The 20761-nt window shown below is 43.8% G+C and overlaps 1 protein-coding gene across 1 annotated transcript in view; it reads left to right on the top strand.

The window, feature by feature from the left end:
• Nucleotides 1-4325: 4325 nt before the first annotated feature.
• Nucleotides 4326-20761, top strand: part of LOC307241545 (metabotropic glutamate receptor 7-like) — a gene marked incomplete at both ends in the record, with an annotated part of 56306 nt that continues 39870 nt past the window's right edge. Inside the window, one exon of the mRNA XM_080015707.1 lies at nucleotides 4326-4772. Coding sequence (XP_079871833.1) covers nucleotides 4326-4772 — 447 coding nt within the window. The remainder of the gene's footprint in view (nucleotides 4773-20761) is intronic.

Genomic DNA, 20761 nt, shown 5'->3' with positions numbered 1-20761 from the left:
CCAAGCACAGCACTCTTTATTTTGCACGGGAGCTGCAACAGAAGTCACAATATCTGCGTCGTAAGATATTGAAAGTCTCTCACTGTATCATGTTTTGAGGTTTATTATGGTCTTATAAAGGAGAATTCTTATACTGTTGGCTATTGACAGTAAATATTTGACCTAAAAAAGCCATCACTTGTAGCTTTCGGTCGAACATGGATTCAGCACGTTCTTACACATACGTACAGTATAAAGGGGTTTTCTTTACACACATGAAGTTGTTACGCCAAATCTGCTACTTTTAATAGAAAGAAAATTCCCACAATTCAGTGCATCATGCAATGTACTTTTCCTTAATTTGCCCACACACACTAAATCACACAGCAAACACAGCGTGCACCTCCTCCTAGAGCCCATTCTATAGGGTTTGCCATAGAATGGGCCCAGGTTGGTAGCGACCCAGCCATTAACAGACGCTTTAGAAGACTCAAGATCAATGCGTGTGAAAGGTCAGAATCTTTGAGGCCCATTGAAAGACGTATTTTGATTACCGTGACCAAACAAGCTCCTAATGAAGATCATGTTGCCACTTCAATGAGGAGAAAAATGGCAAAAAATAAACTAAAAGACTTGAAGAAAAGACCACACTCTATTAATCCCTGGGAGGAAATTCCGGTAAGATTTTCTTGTATTATAAGCCACATATCCCTTTTATCTCCCTCGAAATTATTCAACATTTGATTTCCGTGTGATTTTTGTGTGTCAAACATCTGTATAGAAAGCTTGACACCTCGCTACATATTCTGACGGACACTTTTTGCATTATCATACGGAGTGTGACTGTGCATTGAGAAACTGCAGCAGCTTTACTCAGACATAATCAGGAAGGAGCAGGTATGGCAGATGGATGACTGTGATAATGGAGAAAGCGGGGACTCCATTCTCCTGCAGCCACAGCCCTGCATCTGTTTCAGTTTGGGTGGGAAGAGCAGCAGAAACCTTCAGTTGTTTGTTGTTGTTTTTTAGTTGCTCGGTGCATGTGAAACCGTCAATGCCGCCTATGGTTACCGTCGAAAAAGAAACGGAATAGCGGGCTCTTATTCGTCCGTAACAGATGGCACAAAATGAGACGCGGTGCAGGCTCGCTGACCTTCGCGTTTGCTAATCTAACAGCGCCCTAACATCGGTCCAACACTCACGCTCCTCACCTCGCTCAGAATATGCACGGCTCCAAACAGGCTGGTGGTCCGGCGGCCTTAGAACAAATCACCCCGACATGTTATTACCTCCTGCTCCGGAGTTATTTATTTTCGCTTCTTTTCAGACCTCGGCCCTTTCATTTATGTCCAGGAATTAAAGGGGTTTCCGGGTTAATTAATTTGATAGACAGACCCCATTGTGCGCAGTGTCGTTTTGCCACACAGAACCTTATTGCCTCTTGTCCTGGAGGTTGACTTTTTATTGTTGCCTGAATCATCATTCTTCATAGGGGTGCACTGCCTTTACTGTAAGTGAACTGGATAAGAGACTACACACTCTCAGGCTGATGTGATATTGGATGCCTAAAACAAAAACTCTCAACTATTCAATATGGTGGGATGCATTTGGATGTATTGTGCCCCAAGGAAGCAAGCTCTGTGTGTGTGTGTGTGTGTGGGTGCGTGCGTGCATGTGTGTTTGTTATACCATTCAACATTTCTTCTTCCCCCTTCCAAGATGCATTCACACACCACCTTTCCTGATATTTCATCCTATAGTGAAATTGAAGTGAAGAGAGTGTGTGTGTGTGTGTGCGTGCGTGCACGATTGCGCACGATTGCGCACGCGCGTGCAACCGCGTGTGCACCGGCGTGAGCGACAGAGGATCCAAACCCAAGCGTAATCTCAGTCTAAATCGCTGAGCATCCCCGGGGGGCCTCTTCCCTTGGGGGTTAGTCAGTGAATTAAATCACGGCCCAGGTCCCATTTTTCAAAAGTAACCTTTTCCGTTGACAGCATGAGTGTGAGTCAGGGCTCCCGCCGCAGAGTCCAAGCGGCGGGGTCTGCGTCGTGCATTGCTGCTCAAGGTTGTCATTCGCCGGCGGTTGCTGTTGCATTCTCTCCAGGTCGGCCCGCCTGTGTGATGGTGCTCATAGTGGCGGCCGCCATCTGCCTCGATCTTCTCTCACTTCCCTCTTTTCTCTCCTCGGCAGCCTGTTCCCACCCGCTCCTACACACACGCTGCTCTCTACACTCAGGCAGTATGCATTCGTGATGTTTGAGGTACACAAATTCGAGATGGCCACGGACTGTATGGCCATGGCTTCGTACGTTCACGCACAAAGCCATGATCATCCCGCTCAGAGTTCGGTGTGCGCTATTTGTCCGTCGAACGGTATTCCCGCAATCGTTGCGCCGGGTGGAGATACATACGGTGCGCGGTGGGATTAGGGTCAAATAAATCTCCATTCAAGTTAATTAATTAGAGATGTGGCCACCCATGCCTGTAATGTGGAAAGGGCATGTTTCAATTACAGCTACATAGCCCCGCCTAATCTTTTAATTGAACTCAAAAAATGGAACGAACGAGGCCTGAGCCCCACCGTTTTCTTTGAAGACAGAGAATTTTATGAAAGCTGCCGATGTTTATAGGTCACTGATCTGGAAATCTGATTCAAGTTGTGATGCATTCCTCGCAAAACAGAGTCGGAAGAGAAAAGCTTACACTTGTTGAACATTGAACGGTTATAGGCCGTATAGTAACTGATCATGATACATGTATTTGTTGTTGTTGTCATTGGAAGATACGTTCCATTATGTTATTGTTTTTTTCTGTGTTTCTGCCGCTTGGGGGGGTGGGGGGGGTTGGAGCTGGTGGAAAGACTAAATCAGGCGTTGCCTCGTAGACCAGGACCTTTTCAAATGATGTTGCTATCACCTTCTCCCACAGGTGTCAAGGAAAGAAGGGGCGGGCGGGCGGGCGGGCGGGCGCACCCCTATTCTCTTCTTAAAAAGTGCCTTCATTATCGGACCGACTCATTTTTCTACACGGGCTTTCTATGTAGTTCTGAACAGAGAAGAATGCGTCGTGGGTTGGGCTCGGTGTTAATTCACGACTCGGATACATGTAAATGAGTAGGCCGCGTGTTTGCAAGCGGGTCGAGTGAGAGATTGCCTCCCAAGACGCCGTGCGCCCAGGAAGAAAGCGCCCCAATTTACACTCACACGCCATCGTACTGTAAATGGTGAAGTAAAAGTAGCGAGAAAATACTCCCCCCCCCCCCCCCCCCTGCAAATGCTCATGGCTAATCTCTGTGTTTAAATCCCTGGAAATGTGTCATTTTGCAGCTTCCTTCTCTCTCTCTCTCTCTCTCTTTCCCTCCCACTCTCGCTCTCCCACTCAGCTGAGTGACGTCTCTCCAGGAAGGGATGCGAACTGCGCGCGCGGTGGCTTCCTCGCGCGGTGACTCACTCACTTTCTTACCGCGCGCGCGTGTGTCGGCACATCAAAGAGCTCTGCGTTCCAATTAGTTTCGTTTTCCATTTGAGTTTTTCGTTGTTGTTGTGGGGTTTTTTTTTTTGTCTACAGCTCCGTGTGATTATTATTATTATTATTATTTTAATATTTTTTAGTTTCGTGGGTGTTTTTTTTTTTTTTTTTTTTTTACGGCTTTGGAGGTTTTTCTTCTTTTTTTTTTTTACCTGACGCCACACGGACGGAAACCCGACAAACCTCGCCACCACGCGCTCCCGCGGAGTTGTTCCGAACACCGGGGATGTCACCAAGTATTTATCTCTGCGTGTTCATCTGAGATATGGCTCTTGTCATATATTCGTGTTTTATTGATCCTGTCGTGTGCACTTGACTTCCTCAAGAAAGAGAACACTTTCCATTGCGCTCTGAGGCGGAGATGGACACCGCGCAGGTAGGGCGACGCGGGGTTCGCTCGTGTTATTTTGTTGCTTTCTTCTCACACGTGGAAGTCGCCTCCCCCCCAGGATGGAACTGAACCGTCCCCGTCGTCTGCTTTGTTCCACAAGCTCCGCCGCGCTCCCCGCTCCGCACAGCGACGCCCGGGCGCAGTACGAAGCGCCCACTGCACCACCTTGTTGCGTCTCCTGCTCGGTGACCACCATGAGTTCACGCTAACAACCGCACCCCCCCCCCCCTTCCCCCCCCAGTCCCCGTCCCCGTCCCCGTCCCCGCCCCCCGCCCCACCCCCTCGCGGATCGCACACTACCTTCAAGACCCCCCTCCCCAACCCCCTTCCACAACCCACCCCCACCCCCGAAACTTGCTCTGCGCCATGGCTCGCATCAGGCTGAAGCTGAAGGTGTGCTCCCTGTGGAGAGCCCTCTGGTTCATGAGAGCCGTGGTGGACCTGGCGCGTCCGCAGGAGACCTACGCGCCGCACTCCATACGGATCGAGGGCCACCTGACCTTAGGCGGACTCTTCCCCGTGCACGGCAGAGGGGTTGACGGCACGCCGTGCGGCGACATCAAGAAGGAGAACGGGATCCACCGGCTGGAGGCCATGATGTACGCCTTGGATCAGATCAATCAGGACGACCAGCTCCTGCCCAACATCACCCTAGGCGCACGGGTGTTGGACACTTGTTCGAGGGATACTTACGCTCTGGAGCAGTCCTTAACTTTTGTCCAGGCCCTGATCACTAAGGACACCTCAGATGTGCGGTGCACGAACGGGGAGCCGCCGGTGTTTGTCAAGCCGGAGAAAGTAGTCGGAGTCATTGGAGCCTCGGCGAGTTCAGTATCGATCATGGTGGCCAACATACTGCGACTCTTTCAGGCAAGTCTCTATATGTGTTTTGGTACTATTAGGTTGATTGATGTCCCTCAGTAGCAGCCCGATTTTTTAGTAAGGAGGTGATAAACCCGGGTAATGCACTCCAGCTGTAGGAAAAATAAGAGGCTGTTAAAGACATGAGTGGGCTGCTGCGCTTGATGGTGCTGAAAGAACAGCTCCCACTGGCAGCGCTGCACAGTCCATGGACACATCCACACACCTTCAGATCCACACACCTTCAGATCCACACACCTTCAGATCCACACACCATCAGATCCACACACCGTCGCATCCACACACCATAAAATCCGCACACCAACACATCCACACATCATGACACCAATCTACTATCACACCCACACACCATCAAATCCACACACCATCACATCCACACACCATCACACCAATTGACTATCACACCCACACACCATCAAATCCACACACCATCACGTCCACACACCATCACACCAATCTACTATCACACCCACACACCATCCAATCCACACACAATCACATCCACATACCATCACATCAACACATCATTGCATCCACACATCATCACATCCACACATCATTACAACCATCTACTATCGCATTCACACACCATCATATCCACACATCATCACACCAATCTACTATCATACCTACACACCATCAAATCCACACACCATCACATCCATACATCATCACACCCATGTACTATCACATCCACACACCACCACATCCATGCATCACAAACTGTACATCCAAAAAAAAGGCAAAAACATCCATCTATCCATCACATCCTCGCATCATCACATCCACGGGCCGTCACATCCACACACCATCACATCGACGCGCCATCACATCCATACACCATCACATACATACGCCATCACATACATAGACCATCACATCCATGCACAAAAAAGCTGAACACCCCAGTCAAACCTAGTTTGTCTCATTTGGTGTTATCACAGACTTATATGTCTCCTTGGTATACATTTTATCTCGAGATCTTTCTATTTCAATGTATTTTTCGCTCTACTTTAATTTGGCAGTTGCGAAATAGTGAAATCAATTGCTAATTTTGAAAATAGGTTGAAGTGTGCTTTACATGAATGCAGCTACTTGGTTGTAACTGTGAGGAACCTTGAGTGAGCTAGAACAAGGAACCCAGCAGTGCATGGGGAAGACACCAAAACAATTATTCAAAACGTATCTTCATAGTATAATATGCAATTACTTAAAAACCATCTCAACCTTTTTACATCTTAAGACAGTGTTGTTAGGTCAAGAAGACTCATCAAAGCAATAGTGTTGGCACTAATGATTTGTGGTCACAATTTTTAACTCACATCAATGGTATTTTGTGTGTTATCACCAGATCAATTAGCCAAACCAAGGCCCTGGCCTTAAGTGCCTGTTTAGATGAAACTATGACCGTCAAAGTGCCCAATATGCTTTTACCACCCACTCTCTTAACATACACGTACGCACACACACAAACACATACAGTAAACCCTATACACTTACAGTAAACCCTTTGTAAAGGAGAGTGAATCTTTAGCAGATCATTCCATTATCCTCAGAGACATTGATTGTGGCTCCGTTGTCTGGACATAGAGACACATACTGTAGCTTTGCTTTGTTGCTGTGCCTCTATTTGTATGGACGGAAACAAAATAAGAAATTTAAACCAATAAAAACACACTCACAAACGTTTTAATTACAATTTCATACCCCAATCCTCCCCTGATACCAAGCACTTGTTTTTGGTTTGTTTTGGGGCTAGCTGTCTGACGTTCTCTCGTATCTGTGAAAATGGCACGCTGGAGGGGGGAGATGATTCCCTAATTTGTGGCTTCTCCTTACCTCTTCGCCCCAGATTCACCACTATGTCTGTCAGTGTCAAGCAGTGGGAGTGGAAGGGTAATGGGTGTGTGTGCTGTGACATAGCAGCACTGGCTTAGTAACCGAGCTTGGGAAATAAGTGGTTTGACAGCTGCTGTCAAGCAGCATCTTTATGCATTTGTACAGGCACCCACACTGTGCTTACGCAAATTTCCTAATTTTGCTGCCTTATCGCAGTAACGGGCAGTGGTGAGGTGATACCAACAGTAAAACCTCACCTCCGACAAAGGATTAATGTATTAAAATTGATCTCCTCTCAACTCTGTGCGGTATTCTGAATATGTGGTTGTCTTTCATCAGAGGTCTTTTATTATTTTTTGTGTACTGTTAGTTGTTTTGCTGTTAATAGTAAATATGGATGATGATTCATTAAATATGATGTGTGATTAATCAATGTGTGACAGATCCCCATTTAAGCTACTTGGTAATACAGAACTTGTTCAGTATATGGTTGAAATGACTAGTTTCTGAGGTTGTTTTCAACTCGAATCCGCCTAACATCAAATTAGCAATTTCAAAAGGTGGGTATAACCACCTGTTCAAAATGATTGAAAAAGCAATTTCAGATTTTTTTTTTCTAACATGTCAGAGATGGGGCTGTCAAATGTCAAATGTGCTCAGCGCGGCATGCTAAATTTCCTTGTCTAAAGCAATTCACAATTCATTCCCTTCTAATCATGCACTTTTTTCTCATTAATTAATTTGTTTAAAAGCCGGTGTCCTTAAAGTTAATCTCTTTGGGAAATTAAATCAGCCTCTCTCATCGTCTCTGCTAGACTCAAGGTTTGTCCTTCTCACACGCTCTCTATGATTCCTGTGCGATCGGGTCATGGCGTGTCCCCCCTGCATGATAAATGAAACATCAGGGGAGATAAAAAAGTGAATCTGGATATTATTGGCAAACACTAAATATTGTAGTTTTTCGATTCGGAGTGTTAGTGGCTGCTGAACTGTTAACGCTGAGAAATCCACACCAGAATGGATTTTTCTGAGGACCCAGGAGTGTTGATCAATACTGTTGCCATGGTGAGGCCGATTTGCTCTAAGATGTTTTTATTTCGATGCCTTCATGCTCTGTTGTAAATGAGAAACTACAATACAACAGGAGAGGGGGGAAAAAACAATCAGCCAAACTTTTGAATTATCTCCAAGAGCATTGTTGCTGAGCACCTCTGACAAATTGTCTTGTACCTGCTTTCTTTTGAGCACATTCCTGGGGAAGGAATAGCGCAGCCGAAGAAGCCCAGAAGCAGTGTCCAATTGCAACTCCCGGCCTCCTGGAATGAATGAGAGATAGATTGTAGGATAGATTTTTATCCAGATGACATTTACATCAGGGACCACGGACGCAATTTTGTTTTGCGTCTCTTTCCCAAAGAGTGAGGGGCAAAACTTTGTATTGAATGCAGGTGAACTCTCTCTTGTTCTTCTGTCTGGGGACACTGTCCCTGCAGACCAGCTGTCTAAGAGAGCCATTGATTTCCCCAGCTTTTATACCCGAGCAGGCACGGTTAGATTCTTTTTATTCTTTTTATTTTTTTAATCTCTCCTTCTTTCAGAGAATCATCACTGTCATTATTTTGAGGGACACTGAAACATTCCAATAGGATCTATTCAACTGACAATTGTAAAGACAGACACCTAAGGAATGTGTGGGCTACGTGTTGCATTACAGGTGCTGTAAGTGGTCAGAAATGCCGCAGGTGGAAATTGCCCGCTTGGTCCAAAAATATTTTGATTTGTCCATTAATGTTTGTGGTCCGGTTCACTCAGTCCTGTTCAGGACTCACTTCGTCCAGTAAATGTGCTGCACGATAAAAATTTCCATAGAACAAACTTTTACAACAATTTATAGTCATCTTATAATTTAACAAAATTTGAAAGAAATATATATAATTTACCAGGCAAGCGTGTGTGCGCTCACGCACACACACACACACACACACACACACACACACACACACACACACACACACACACACACACTAACACACACACACACACACACACACACACACACACACACACACACACACACATTCCTCATTACCATTTTTGAAGGATTGAGAAGTCATTTCTCTTGTGGATTTTTCTTGTTCTGTGCCAGTGGTTTTGGCAGTTGTATTTTTTATTTATTTCCTACAAAGCCAGCTTGCTAATTGGCCTTTATTCTGAGTGTGTATTCTGAGTGTGACACAGAGAGCTAGTTGGCTCTGAATTTTGTTCAATTACAAAACATGGACAAACAATGATAAAAAATATAATTTGCTGAGGCGTCATTAGTTTGTTAGTTTTCTACGTGTAGAGTGTGATCTTACTAATTTGCATTTCTTTTGGGGGGGTTGCGCTTTCTAGTGAAAGAGGTCGTTGCATATAAGGATTTTTGTCCGGTGGATGTACATTAGCCTGATACACACAGTCTACAATGCAGTGGAGGGGACTGATACAATATTAATGGAATAAATAAAGTATCCCCGTGTCAAGTGAGATGTCGTTTCCTGCGGCACGAGGCCATTTGGTCAAAACATTACCAGAGAAACAAGGTATAGAGGCCATTGGAGCCAAGGGATTCCAACAGGGCTGTGAGAAGGAACACTTTATTATGCAGTGTAATTTTTTTGTGCTGTATGGGAATACATATGTTCTCAGCTAAACTGCTGCTGTACCTGTTCTGGTGTAATTTATTTCCGATAAACTCCATTTGCAATTTGGTAGGGTTTTTTTGTGCGCTGTGCATGTGTACATACTCAGTAGGCACTAACTCCCTGCCGTCTCTGATTCATGGGCAGGGATTTATATTAAAGTGAGCTTATCTGTATCTACCTGCATGTATATAGTATGGCTGTGTCATGGGGAACAGCCAGGTCAAGCAGTTTTCTCACATGGTTTTTCTTTGGAAATATTTGTGATGAGGATGTTGATTCTTAAAGTCGGGTTATAACCTTTCACTGAGGTGACGCCCGTTTCTATTTCTTACAAATCTTATTGTCTAGTTGATTGTGAAATGTCACAGAGATGGCACTCTTGTACCGAGCATAACGTTTTTTGCAATTTATCTGGCAAGCAGAAACAGTTAGGGGGGGGTGGAACCCCATTACGTCCAATCCGCTTTTGGGGATGAGTGGAGAAGCAAGGGAATGTCTCTGCAGGCTGGTGTTAGGACACTCATTCATTCCTTCCAAAACAGAAATAAATGTCCCTGTTGCTCAGGGAATAACCCCGTCTGAACCAAAAGTCCTCATCATAGGGTTCATTTTAGTTCATTTGAACCCACTGAGTTGTAGTCAAAACAAAATTCAAGCATTTAAGCATTGTAGACTTACTTCATTTGTATTAATTGCAGAGGCTTGGGTAACTAATTAAGTATGTAAGTAATTGGATGTTACAATAAATTTTTCTTTTTTTTGTTGTTCTTTTTAACCATGAAAAATCTGCGTAATCACATTTGAATCTGAAACTATCACTCTTCTAGAAACCTTATTTGATGTGCTGGTGATTCAAATGGCTGCCTACTGGGTGAGTTGTTTTGAAGCCTGTCCGCCACTTCGGAGGCCAAAATTCCAACCTGTTGGTGGCTCAGGGTCTAAACAAATTTGATGATTTTTTCTTTGTTGATAGGTTGTGTTCGTTTTGGACACATTTTAGGAGAAAATGCGCACAACAACACAACGCACAGCAGCTTTAAGATCTATGTCATTCATAGCACCTTTGTCAATTTCCAAACATTGTAAAGCTTAAAATGTGTCCCTGGTTTTATATTCTTGTATAAAGGCTGTTTCTGTAGTGGTGTGTTTTTTATAGAATAACAGTACAATAGTAAAATAACAAATGAGTAATGTGGGAGACTATTTGTTTGGCTGAACGTCGCTTTGCAAATCGGGATTGGCTAAAACAGAAATGGATGGGACAACAGGGGAAATGGCCTCCTTTAATTGGAAGGCATCGTCTGTGGTGATTTGATTTTTTTTTAGTTCATTGCTAACAGTGATTCAAAGGGCCAGTCTGCATTTGTGCCTGAGCGACCAGTTGAATAGATGTGGCCACTTAAGAGCAGCAGAAGGCAGATAGGCGACTCGCACACTGCAGTTTATGCTTCATTCTAGAAATAACTGAGGCAAGATTCTGTGCTATAACATCCTGAAAATATTTGTGTATTTGCGTATTAACGTGCGCGTATGAATGGTGCGAGCCACTGTATATACATTGCATCCACATATGTAGATGCGTATATTGGTGTCAATGTGTGTTAGTATTTAGTACATCCCAGAGACCCATGTGCTCACTTACATCAGGCCTACATTTAAAACTGGTGTTTCTATTTTTTTCGGTTGTGTTACTCCTGGGCCCTGGGCTATTTCACTAACAGATTAGGGGTAGTTCATTACTATTGCCATAATTTATGAGAATATTACCAAATCTTAGGACATTTTGGTGGGAAAACAAAAATAAAAATAGGCTTCAAAGCAACCAAAAATTGAAAGATCACAGTTTTGGATTTGCTCAATTTTGCTTTATTTCTCTCGGGATGTTTTCTGCCCAAGCAATACAGTCATGTGTGAGTGGTGTGTGAGCGTGTTTTTGTCTTCTGAGCCTCAGAAGTTGGCGATGCTGCAGGGAAAAAAAACAAACTGTTGATGGGATTACTCCTTTCAGATGTAAATCCGACCGTTTCAGTAGTTCCCCTCAAAAGGGTACATGTGGCAGTTATGTTGATCGGAGGGAAAAAAAACAACAACTCAATCAGCACTGACAGTTTGTCAATAGAAAAATATATTTGGTCCCGTACTGTTTTGCTTGAACTATAATTGAGTTCTGTATAGCAGAGAAGCACAGTCAGTGCCAGACTGGGATCAAAAAACGTCCCTGGCATTTGCGACAGAGAGGCGTATTTTCAAATGCAACACCAACCCCACCCAAATGTTAACATAAAAAGCTTGAGATAGCGATTTAACCTACAAAATTGTGAGTGTCGAGCACCAGTTATTAGTCTTTCGCCTCTATGCCTACGTCGGAGGACTTATTTGCAGGTCAGCAGAGGAGTAGGTTTCGTTTGACTACATCTTAGCAAGGGTCTTGGGGTCCTACCGCGGGAAATTTTGAGTGTCAAACACTTAATTTCCTGCATTCTGGTGAAGTTCTCTGCACCAATTTGTGCCTTTTCTGCACCAATGTATGGTGGAAATGTCTTCATTTATGTGAAGGAAAGCTTCTTTCAAAACAACACGACAACGCGTGTCTGTCTGCACATCACACATAATGCACGACAGCACACACACACACACACACACACACACACACACACACACACACACACACACACACACACACACACACACAGGTTGTGATCACTGTCACAGCGATCATGTCAACCAATGAGCGTCAGGGGCAGGTCCTGCTTCTACTGTAAATGATCAATAGCTAGAATGTTTAGAAAAACTGTCACGGTGGCCATCAATTCATCAAGTACTCACTACTATTTGAAGGTTACTCGGCGAGCCTTGCACTCAGTTAAGTCATCCACAATGCATTCTTGATTTTTCTGAGGCCCCACAAACATGGTGCCCATGTTTGAGGTGCTGCCATGATAATATACTGCCCTCGGGTGCGGCGAAAAGGAGGCAGAAAAACGTATGGCAAGAAATAGCCGAGCATTAGGCAGGTATGTATGTTAAGACCTTTTAACATTTAATCCATAGGATGAACTATTTAGAAAGAAGAATCTTTAATTGTCACGCAACACACCACACTACAACACATACATACACACACACATGCACATGGTTTGGATGATGTTACTAGTACTTAAATGTTTTTTACAAATTGCTATTCCAACAGTTACTAGTAACTTTTTTAGTTTTACTAGTCAAAATGTATAAGGTAATACTAGTTATTTATTAGATACTAGTAACTATTCCAGTTGTTATAAGTTACTATTTCAATGTTACTTGTAACGATTTTGACAATTTTGTCATTGAATCATTTACCTCTGACTAATATCTATTCAGATTGTTACTAGTATCTATTTAAATTTGACTAGTCACTATTAATTGAGTACTAGAATTTATTCATTAGTGACAAGTGTTACACTCACTGACTCAGAACGGCTGTGAAGATCATTTTATTCCAAAATATACTCCATTATATAATGTATGCGAATCAGATTATACCAACAAATAAATACATTTTAGCTCTAAAAGAAAATGTAATGTTAAAACTGAAATTCTTTGAATGTTTCTAGTCCAATTGGTACAGTATGGTGCAGCAGCTGCAGACTTTATGTTAGTGGCCTGTACTACATCTGCCTATACAGCTAGATGTAAATGCTACAGTGAGGTTCATGCTTCACTTATTACTGACAAACATGCTGTCTATGCAATTGCATAGAGTGTGACTATGTAATCGATTAAGTTGTGCTTGAAAAAAAACAGGCAGGGGTCAAATCAGGAGATCGGTCTGAGAAGGCAAAGAAATCTGGCAAGGAACAGGCAGAGAATCAGGCTCCAGGGAAATCAGGCAGAGGTTCAGACGGAAGGTACAGGGATCAGGAAGTAGTGTGGTAAAAAGCTCAGCGTCAGCAAGAGACAATCTGGCAAAGAACAAAGGGAAGTGGACTAGAATTTATACTGAACGACTAACAAGGGAATGGGCTGTAGGAGGGGAAACCAGGTTGAAGGGAAGGGAGTGAAAGCAAAAGGGAGTGAGCGGATCTGAAATGACATGGAGGTGAGTGACATGACATGAGGAAATGACCAGATGAAAATAAAACATAAAATAAATGCTGGGAGATGAGGGGGGAAATTCATGCTAATAATGGCCTTTTTAATAAAAAATGCATTTATGCATAACATAAACACAGTTGCACTCACTACACATGACATTTTGCACTGGAGTTTTGCCAAATCAATACCATTGCACCAAATTATATTTGTTATGGATTAAATTAGGATCCTGTTATCTGGATTCTGTTGTTTACTAACTAGTTGGAAGAATCTCTTACCGGTCTGTAATCAAAGATGCATATTTTAAAATAGGTGGATGAGAGTTCAATTATTACTGGGAGACTGAGATCATTCCTGTTTCAGCTGGTTAACTTCTCTGGTAATTGTCTGATCTGATGTCTGCTACGCCTCTCTGAATCTGGCTCAGAAATACATGACAGTTTGCAGCTCTCTGACAGCTTTGCCACGACCAGTGAAAGGCATGTGAAATATGCATGTAACAGGAACACACTCTACATAAATCTTCGCGGCACATTAGTCAAGACACTTTCGATGATGAATTAAATCCCTGTGCGGAATAAGACTCTATTTACACAGGGTAGTTTCAACCAAAACACAGATTCTTTCTTCCTGTTCCAACAAAGGGGCCGATGAGTTGACGGGTTATTCGGCATGGAGCCGAAGCTCTTTTGTTGCGCCGAGATGACAATTCCGTATTGTCCTGGCTTGTGAGGGACAGGTCAGAACATCAGCAATGTACATCAGCAGCAGCACAAAGAAGACAGCGAGCGATGGGCCGGCCAAGGCTTTCTATTCTTGATTGATTGTCTGAAGGAAAATAGCAGACTGGTGAAAAGGGAGACTAACCTTTAAGTTTATTAGACTTTACAGCCAGTAATAATAATAATAATAATAATAATAATAATAATAATAATAATAATAATATAAAAAAAAATAATAAAAAAAAATAATAATAATAATAATAATAATAATAATTATTATTATTATTATTATTATTATTATTATTATTATTATTATGTTATAACTGTGAGAGCTCTGTGATAATAGCACAATGTAATATATCTGTCCACACCTCACATGAAAATCATTGAAGCCATACTCTCTATTGTCAAGCCAAAAAGAAAAGAAAGATCTCATATATTAATATATCCATATTTTATTCTTATATTGCTATTCTGTAATGGACAGCTCTCTAACAGCAAACACGGGGGGGGTTGAAAATAATTTGCAGGTGTGAATGATGAGATAACATAATCCCCCTTTACTTAGGGTTAGGCTCATGGCGGCACTGCAGGCACAGCCTGCTAAAATTTGATTCTATTCCACCCTGGTGCATAGATCTGATGTGAATCATGCCAAGAAGGCACTTGGAGACATCAACAGAAGTTCTGGGGGATCCGTGATAACTGTAAATGCTGTGATCAGGGGATAATTACATCAGAAAAGCTGCAGAAAATCAGGAAATCTCAAGTCTCCTCAATGGAAAAGAAAATGTTTTTTGATGAAGGCTCACATATATAAAACACACAACATTAAGCCCCAGAGGGGCTAAAATAAAAACAACTAGCTTGAATATAATTCAAATCATGTGCAATCGATTTCTGTGATTCCCTTTTAAGTAAATGTATTGCTGATGATTTTGTACGAGTGCTCTTGTTGGGTGTGCAGTGTGGTCCAGAAGGGAGCGGTTGGCAGCGACTGCGGAGGGGGACGTGTTATGAGTCTGGTCCTCCTTCTCCAGGGTCCTGCTAAAGAATCCTCTTTGAGAAGCAGGAAGGAGAGAGAGAGAGAGAGAGAGAGAGAGAGAGAGAGAGAGAGAGAGAGAGAGAGAGACGAGCGATAAGATCAGGGAGGCTCACTTGCTTTGTCTGCACTATTAGGAGAGAAATGAGCCTGGTGATGGTGCTCTGTCGGCTCTGAGGAAATAGGGAGATGGAGAGATGGGGGGGGGGGGGGGTTTGGGGTGGTGTGCGAGGGGGGGTGGCAGAATGGGAATCATTTGGATGCAGGTGAGGCTGTTGCAGGCACAGGACTGGAGACAGACAATGAATGTGTCAAGCCCACCATGCATCAGGTGCAGGTGGGGGAAACAGGCTGGCGATTCCTGGTCCTTGGTAACAAATGTGTCATAGCCAGACAAAGATGACGTGGCGCAATGAGGCAAAGCAGGCGTTACGCTGTGTCGCCCAGACGCTGTACGATGCGCGCTGGATAGAGGCGAGCAAGCCCACAGGCACACAGATGCAACAGTTCAGTGGACGCATAAACATGCAGAACATGAATATCTGCACAAACAAGAACAGAATTTAGCCCTCACATGGAGCTGGGCGCTATACTATTAACATTGTGATGTGACCTGCTTGGTGATAATATCCACATTATTAATGATTGAGAACACTGCAAGAATCCAGATCACGCGTCAATTTATTCTTCTCTTGTTCTGAACACATCTTGTTTGTCAAAAACATCTACTTCTTTTTAAGTAGGCCTCCATCTTAACATAGAATTTAATTTAATAGATTAGCCCCATTGTCACCGATACCCAGATCAGCTATTTGAGTCAGTATCGGACCGATATCCAATATCAGTATCGGATCGGTGCATTCCTACTTAGTAGTCTGTAGTCTGGAAAAATCAATAAATCCTATCTGTAATGTGATACCCCGTGGATAGAAAGGAATACATTTGACAACACTTAGTCACAAACCTGTGGGTTGCTTTATTCCTACTTTATGTTGAGGTTTTGCAGCACCTGTAGAAAGCCACTGAGATCAAGGCTGCTCAGCTGATCCTCATTGTTCTCTGCAGGGCTTTGCCTTCTGTGGAGCCTGAGTCAAAGGAACTTGGTGTAGAGACTTGCTGTACTGTGTCTCTAAGATAACTGCCACGTGAAACAGGCATAATTGTCATGGCGGTGTATTCAGTGGGGACATCTCAAATTCAATTTGCAGGACTTGTAACACGTATTTGTTTCAGTTCCACTGCACCTGGACAACACAACTTGGTATATGTTGAGCTTTACACCACAACCTCAACTCAAATTGCACTCACTGAGTACTCTCTGGCGTTTGGGGAAAATACATTTCTTTGAAACTCCCAATATGCTTGGAATAGCAGTCTGTTTACCAGATGGAAGGACAGAGGTCAGTCAGGTTCCCTTTGTGAGCTATCCACACTTTCCTCCCACACACCTCAGCTCTACTCCACTGTGTGGCTCTCCTGGTCAAATATCTGATTTGTGAGTCATACCTACCGTCCATCCCCGCGGAGAAACATGCTGGGTGTCTTAAAATACACTTTGGCGGGGCAGCCATGCAAGAGCTGCCGCCCAGCGCAGAGCTTTGAGCTGCCCAGGGGACTCGCAAGGAGTGTGGGGGAGAGACAGAGGGTGAGTGATTTGACTGGGAAGGAGGGAAGTGGGTGGTGAGAGGGAGACTGGAGGAAGGTCATGTTAGATAAAAGATTATGAATGCCTACCTTGCTGACACACAATGCAGAGGCTTCTTCAGATCTGTAGGCGATGGTGAAATGGTGCCCACTTGGGACCGTGCACGGAGGTGTGTTCGGGAGACCTGTGTAAGGAAGATGCTGCTATCTGGGGGTGAGAAGGGAAGGCGAGAAGAAAACAACAAGCCGGAGTCAGACAGGAGAGTGATCCCGCGACGGGTGGATGGTGTTGGTGAAGGGGTAATGGGTGTAAAAGAGTGAGCCTGGAGGACCGAGTGGGGGGGGGGTGGGAAAGGGAGATGCTAGATAAGCTGGAGGAGGTCGGCTGGTGTGATGGGCAGGGCTGAGGGCTCGTCTTGGCTTAGGGGACCTGGCAGCGCCACAGGACCTCCGTGGGAAGGAAGTGTCTGGTGATCATCTGCGTGGGAGTGTCTGCATGCTGGCAGATGACGGGGGGGGGGGAAAGACACAGGGGATGATGAAATTCACTCTCTCACTCCAAGGGGCTGAAAGACACAGAGGGGTGGGGGGAAAGAATAGGGAGAGACTGAATGTCGCAGATTGTTTGAGAGAGGACTAACGAGATTCAAGTCTCCACCAAAGGAGCTTCAGTACGAGTGTGAAACACAGATGGGCAGGAATAACAGGCCTGTGAGACAGACAGGAGAAAAAGCAGAAGAGGGGGGAGGTGAGGGAGAAAAAGCTGTCGGTTTTCTCCTCCCTTCCACAAGCCCTCCGAGGTGGCGTTGGCACTGCCCTGCTCTGGTGTGGAGAGATTACTAAAGCCCAGCCCGAGGTTGCATGTATGGACACAGTCATTACCTCCGCCCCGCTGACAAATGGCTCTGCCATCTTAATGTGGACCCCCTGCTCTGTGATCGCTCCATGCAAGACTGCTTTAGAGCATTGATTTATCAGGAAGGATGTAAAACAGGACAACTGCTCAATATTTTCCACAGGCTTTCACTTTCTTTTACTATGTAATTCTGTTGAGAGGACATCAACCATATACTTCTCTGAGCTACAGGGGACACAAATATGTGTTCAGAGGATGGAAGTTGTTTTACTGTTTATTCTATTCGATTTTAGTGAAGCTCCCATAGATTTGTCATATTATCATGGTGCAGTGCGTGTGTTTGTGTGTGTACGTATGTGTGGATGTATGATTGTGTGTGTGTTATTGCCATGGTGTCACAAATAGGGCTGTCACAATTGTTGCATAATGGCCTGATTGCAATTCTTTGAGCACATCGCAATGGTTTTAAAAAAATCGCTGGATTCCATGATTATATGATTATATTATATGACTATATACTGTATATGATAGTGAGCCAATGGGGTTTGAGCTGATGAAGTACATAAAACTTTACCTTAGCAGTCCACCAAAATCTTTTTCTGAACAGATTGAAGGCGAGAAATAAGCAATCCAGTTGCTGGATTGTCACTCATATTAGACCTACAAGACATAATTGAAAAGTTTGGTCCCACTTTGCATGAAGCGAACAAGGCGAGCTGCTCAGCGGATCAACGTTAGCGACAATCCACAATTATTTCTTAAATACTTACATTTCCCTTGTCTGCAGTTTTGTCACAGAAAGTTGGTATTGATTCCTCTTTCTTTTAAAGGATTTGTGCTGGTCTCTGCAGCCATCAACAGAGCACTTCCCATGATTAGCTCTTAGTCACCAGACCCGCAGGGGTGGCACTCAAGGGTGGAGTTACTCAGATAGGGGTGGTTGTAATTCTACTGAAGCCCTGTGTGATGTGCCAGGAGGAGACAAATCTGAACGGCTTGATGAATCACATGTTTTATGAAACAGGCAGCTCACAAAAAACGAACTGGGTTGTCGTAGTTCACAGATTGTGTGTAAGTAGCCCAATCAGAGACCTTATGTCCACAAACACTGAAAAAATGGGTTTTTCATAATTGGTCCCCTCCAATGCCAAATTGCCAATAAATGGCTCTTCTTAATGAAGTGGAAGTGTATTATTACACTTTTATAGTCTTATGGTGTGAAATTGATGTAATTGTCTCTCGAATCAACAATTATTTGTATGACAATCATGAGCAAAAATATCAAAATCGTGCATGTGGTTTGAGTTGGCTGTGCTCGGAACCAACAGTTGGTTCTGCCATCAACGTGCAAATTGTTACCAAAGACCTAGTTGAACCGACTGATGTCAACTTAGTAGCAAGTCATGCAGCAAATAGAGGCGCAGGGCTTCCCGAAAAAAAGGATCTGCCTGGCTACCCACACTTCTGAAATCCATTCAGGGGGAACATTTCAGCTCTGCAACACTGAGGACCAGGGAGGGAGTGATTTGTTGGAGAGTGTGGTGGATATGCTCAGGATAAATGCTTTTTTGTTGCAGCAGCAATTATATTTCTGCTAATGAATTTCACAAGATCACGAGACAGACCGTAATGTGAAGGATTTCTAAATAATCCCGATCAACCTGAGAATCATCCACCCAATCTACCGCTTCGTGTGCTTTTTTCATATAACTTCGTTTTTTTATTTTTTATTTTATTTTTTTCTCTCTCTTTGGCGAGCAGCTCCGTAACTGCACGGTATGGCTGTCACCCATTCAGCTCAGAATGGCGGAGTGTGTGCATGAGTAAACAAGTGGCTGGTGTAGAGACCTAATATACCTTATAAACCAAAAATAGATTTCAGAGTCAAGAGTTTGTTTAGTTCAGTCGTCATTTACTGGAACTTCGCTCATTGCAGCTTCAAACTAATTTGCTAATTTAAGGTTTACAAAAACATGGTGGAGGTGGTCGAAAAACCTTCCCATTTCAATAATTTAATGGATCTCCGAGAGTAAGTCCTATTATTTTCATGCCACCCGCTTGGATTACTTGAGGATGACATTTCCTGAAAATGCAGATCAAGTTTATTGCCGGGGGAATAAATTGTTTTCTATAGGTGCTATTCTGATAATATTTACCCCTAACACAGGTCTAATTCCATGACATCCAGATGACTCATCTGCACATTAGCAGAGCGGGGCAATTTGAGAGCAAACATCTCACATTCTTAACGGGTATTTGGAGCTGCCTGGTGATGCCCGCGCTCCGCCGTGGCTGAAACTTGCCTCGGAAAAGGCCAAGGAACACTAATTAACTTCGCCGAACATTAATACTACTGCGAAGGTGTCTAACCTTTACATAACCTCACTTAGTCACCTCTCCTCTTAAACACCCGGGTTGAAATTCTCTTCTGATGTCAGTTGCAGCCCCCCTCTGCTTTTCTCCCCCATCTTCCTTCCTTCTCTCTCTCTCTCTCTCTCTCTCTCTCTCTCTCTTTCTCTCTCTCCATCTCTTTTCTCTCTCTTCATCTTTTTTGTCACTTTCCACTTCTGCTCTCTCAGCGGCTTTTAAGACTCCGGCAACGGATTCTTATTCAGAGAGAACCACGGCAGTTTGCGGTGGTAAATCAATAAAACAGTGTCCCCTATAACAGACCTCTGTGTTTCTCTCTCATCGATCCTGTCAACCCTGATACGTTTAAGAGCAAGCCGGGCGATTACGCTCCGCAATCCCAACTTTGATCTATACTGCAAACGACAGGCGCCAGACATCAGCTTTGGGTAATCGTGGCATTTTTAATCTCTCTTTCTTGGCCCGAGGTCAATTCATCATGTTAAATTCATTTTTTACTTTGACTGTTGTCAAGCTGACTTGCTCGCGGGCATGGTAATCATCACCTCGTTTCCGCAATGTGACAACATGGGGAGACGTGTGAGGATGTATTTCACAGGAATCGAGAACGAGGAGAAAAAAAATAGAGATTTAATACGGCTTCGAGTGGCATTGTGGACAGGACGCGGTAAAAGAGTAAGAACATAATATTTAAAAAAAAAGTTAATAAAAAAATATATGAATTTATTTTTGGCCTTTCATTATGA

The sequence above is a fragment of the Zeus faber genome, assembly GCF_960531495.2.
Source record: "Zeus faber genome assembly, chromosome: 15".
NCBI lineage: Eukaryota > Metazoa > Chordata > Actinopteri > Zeiformes > Zeidae > Zeus > Zeus faber.
Note: the sequence above shows the minus strand (reverse complement) of the source record. Positions and strands in the feature narration are given on the sequence as shown.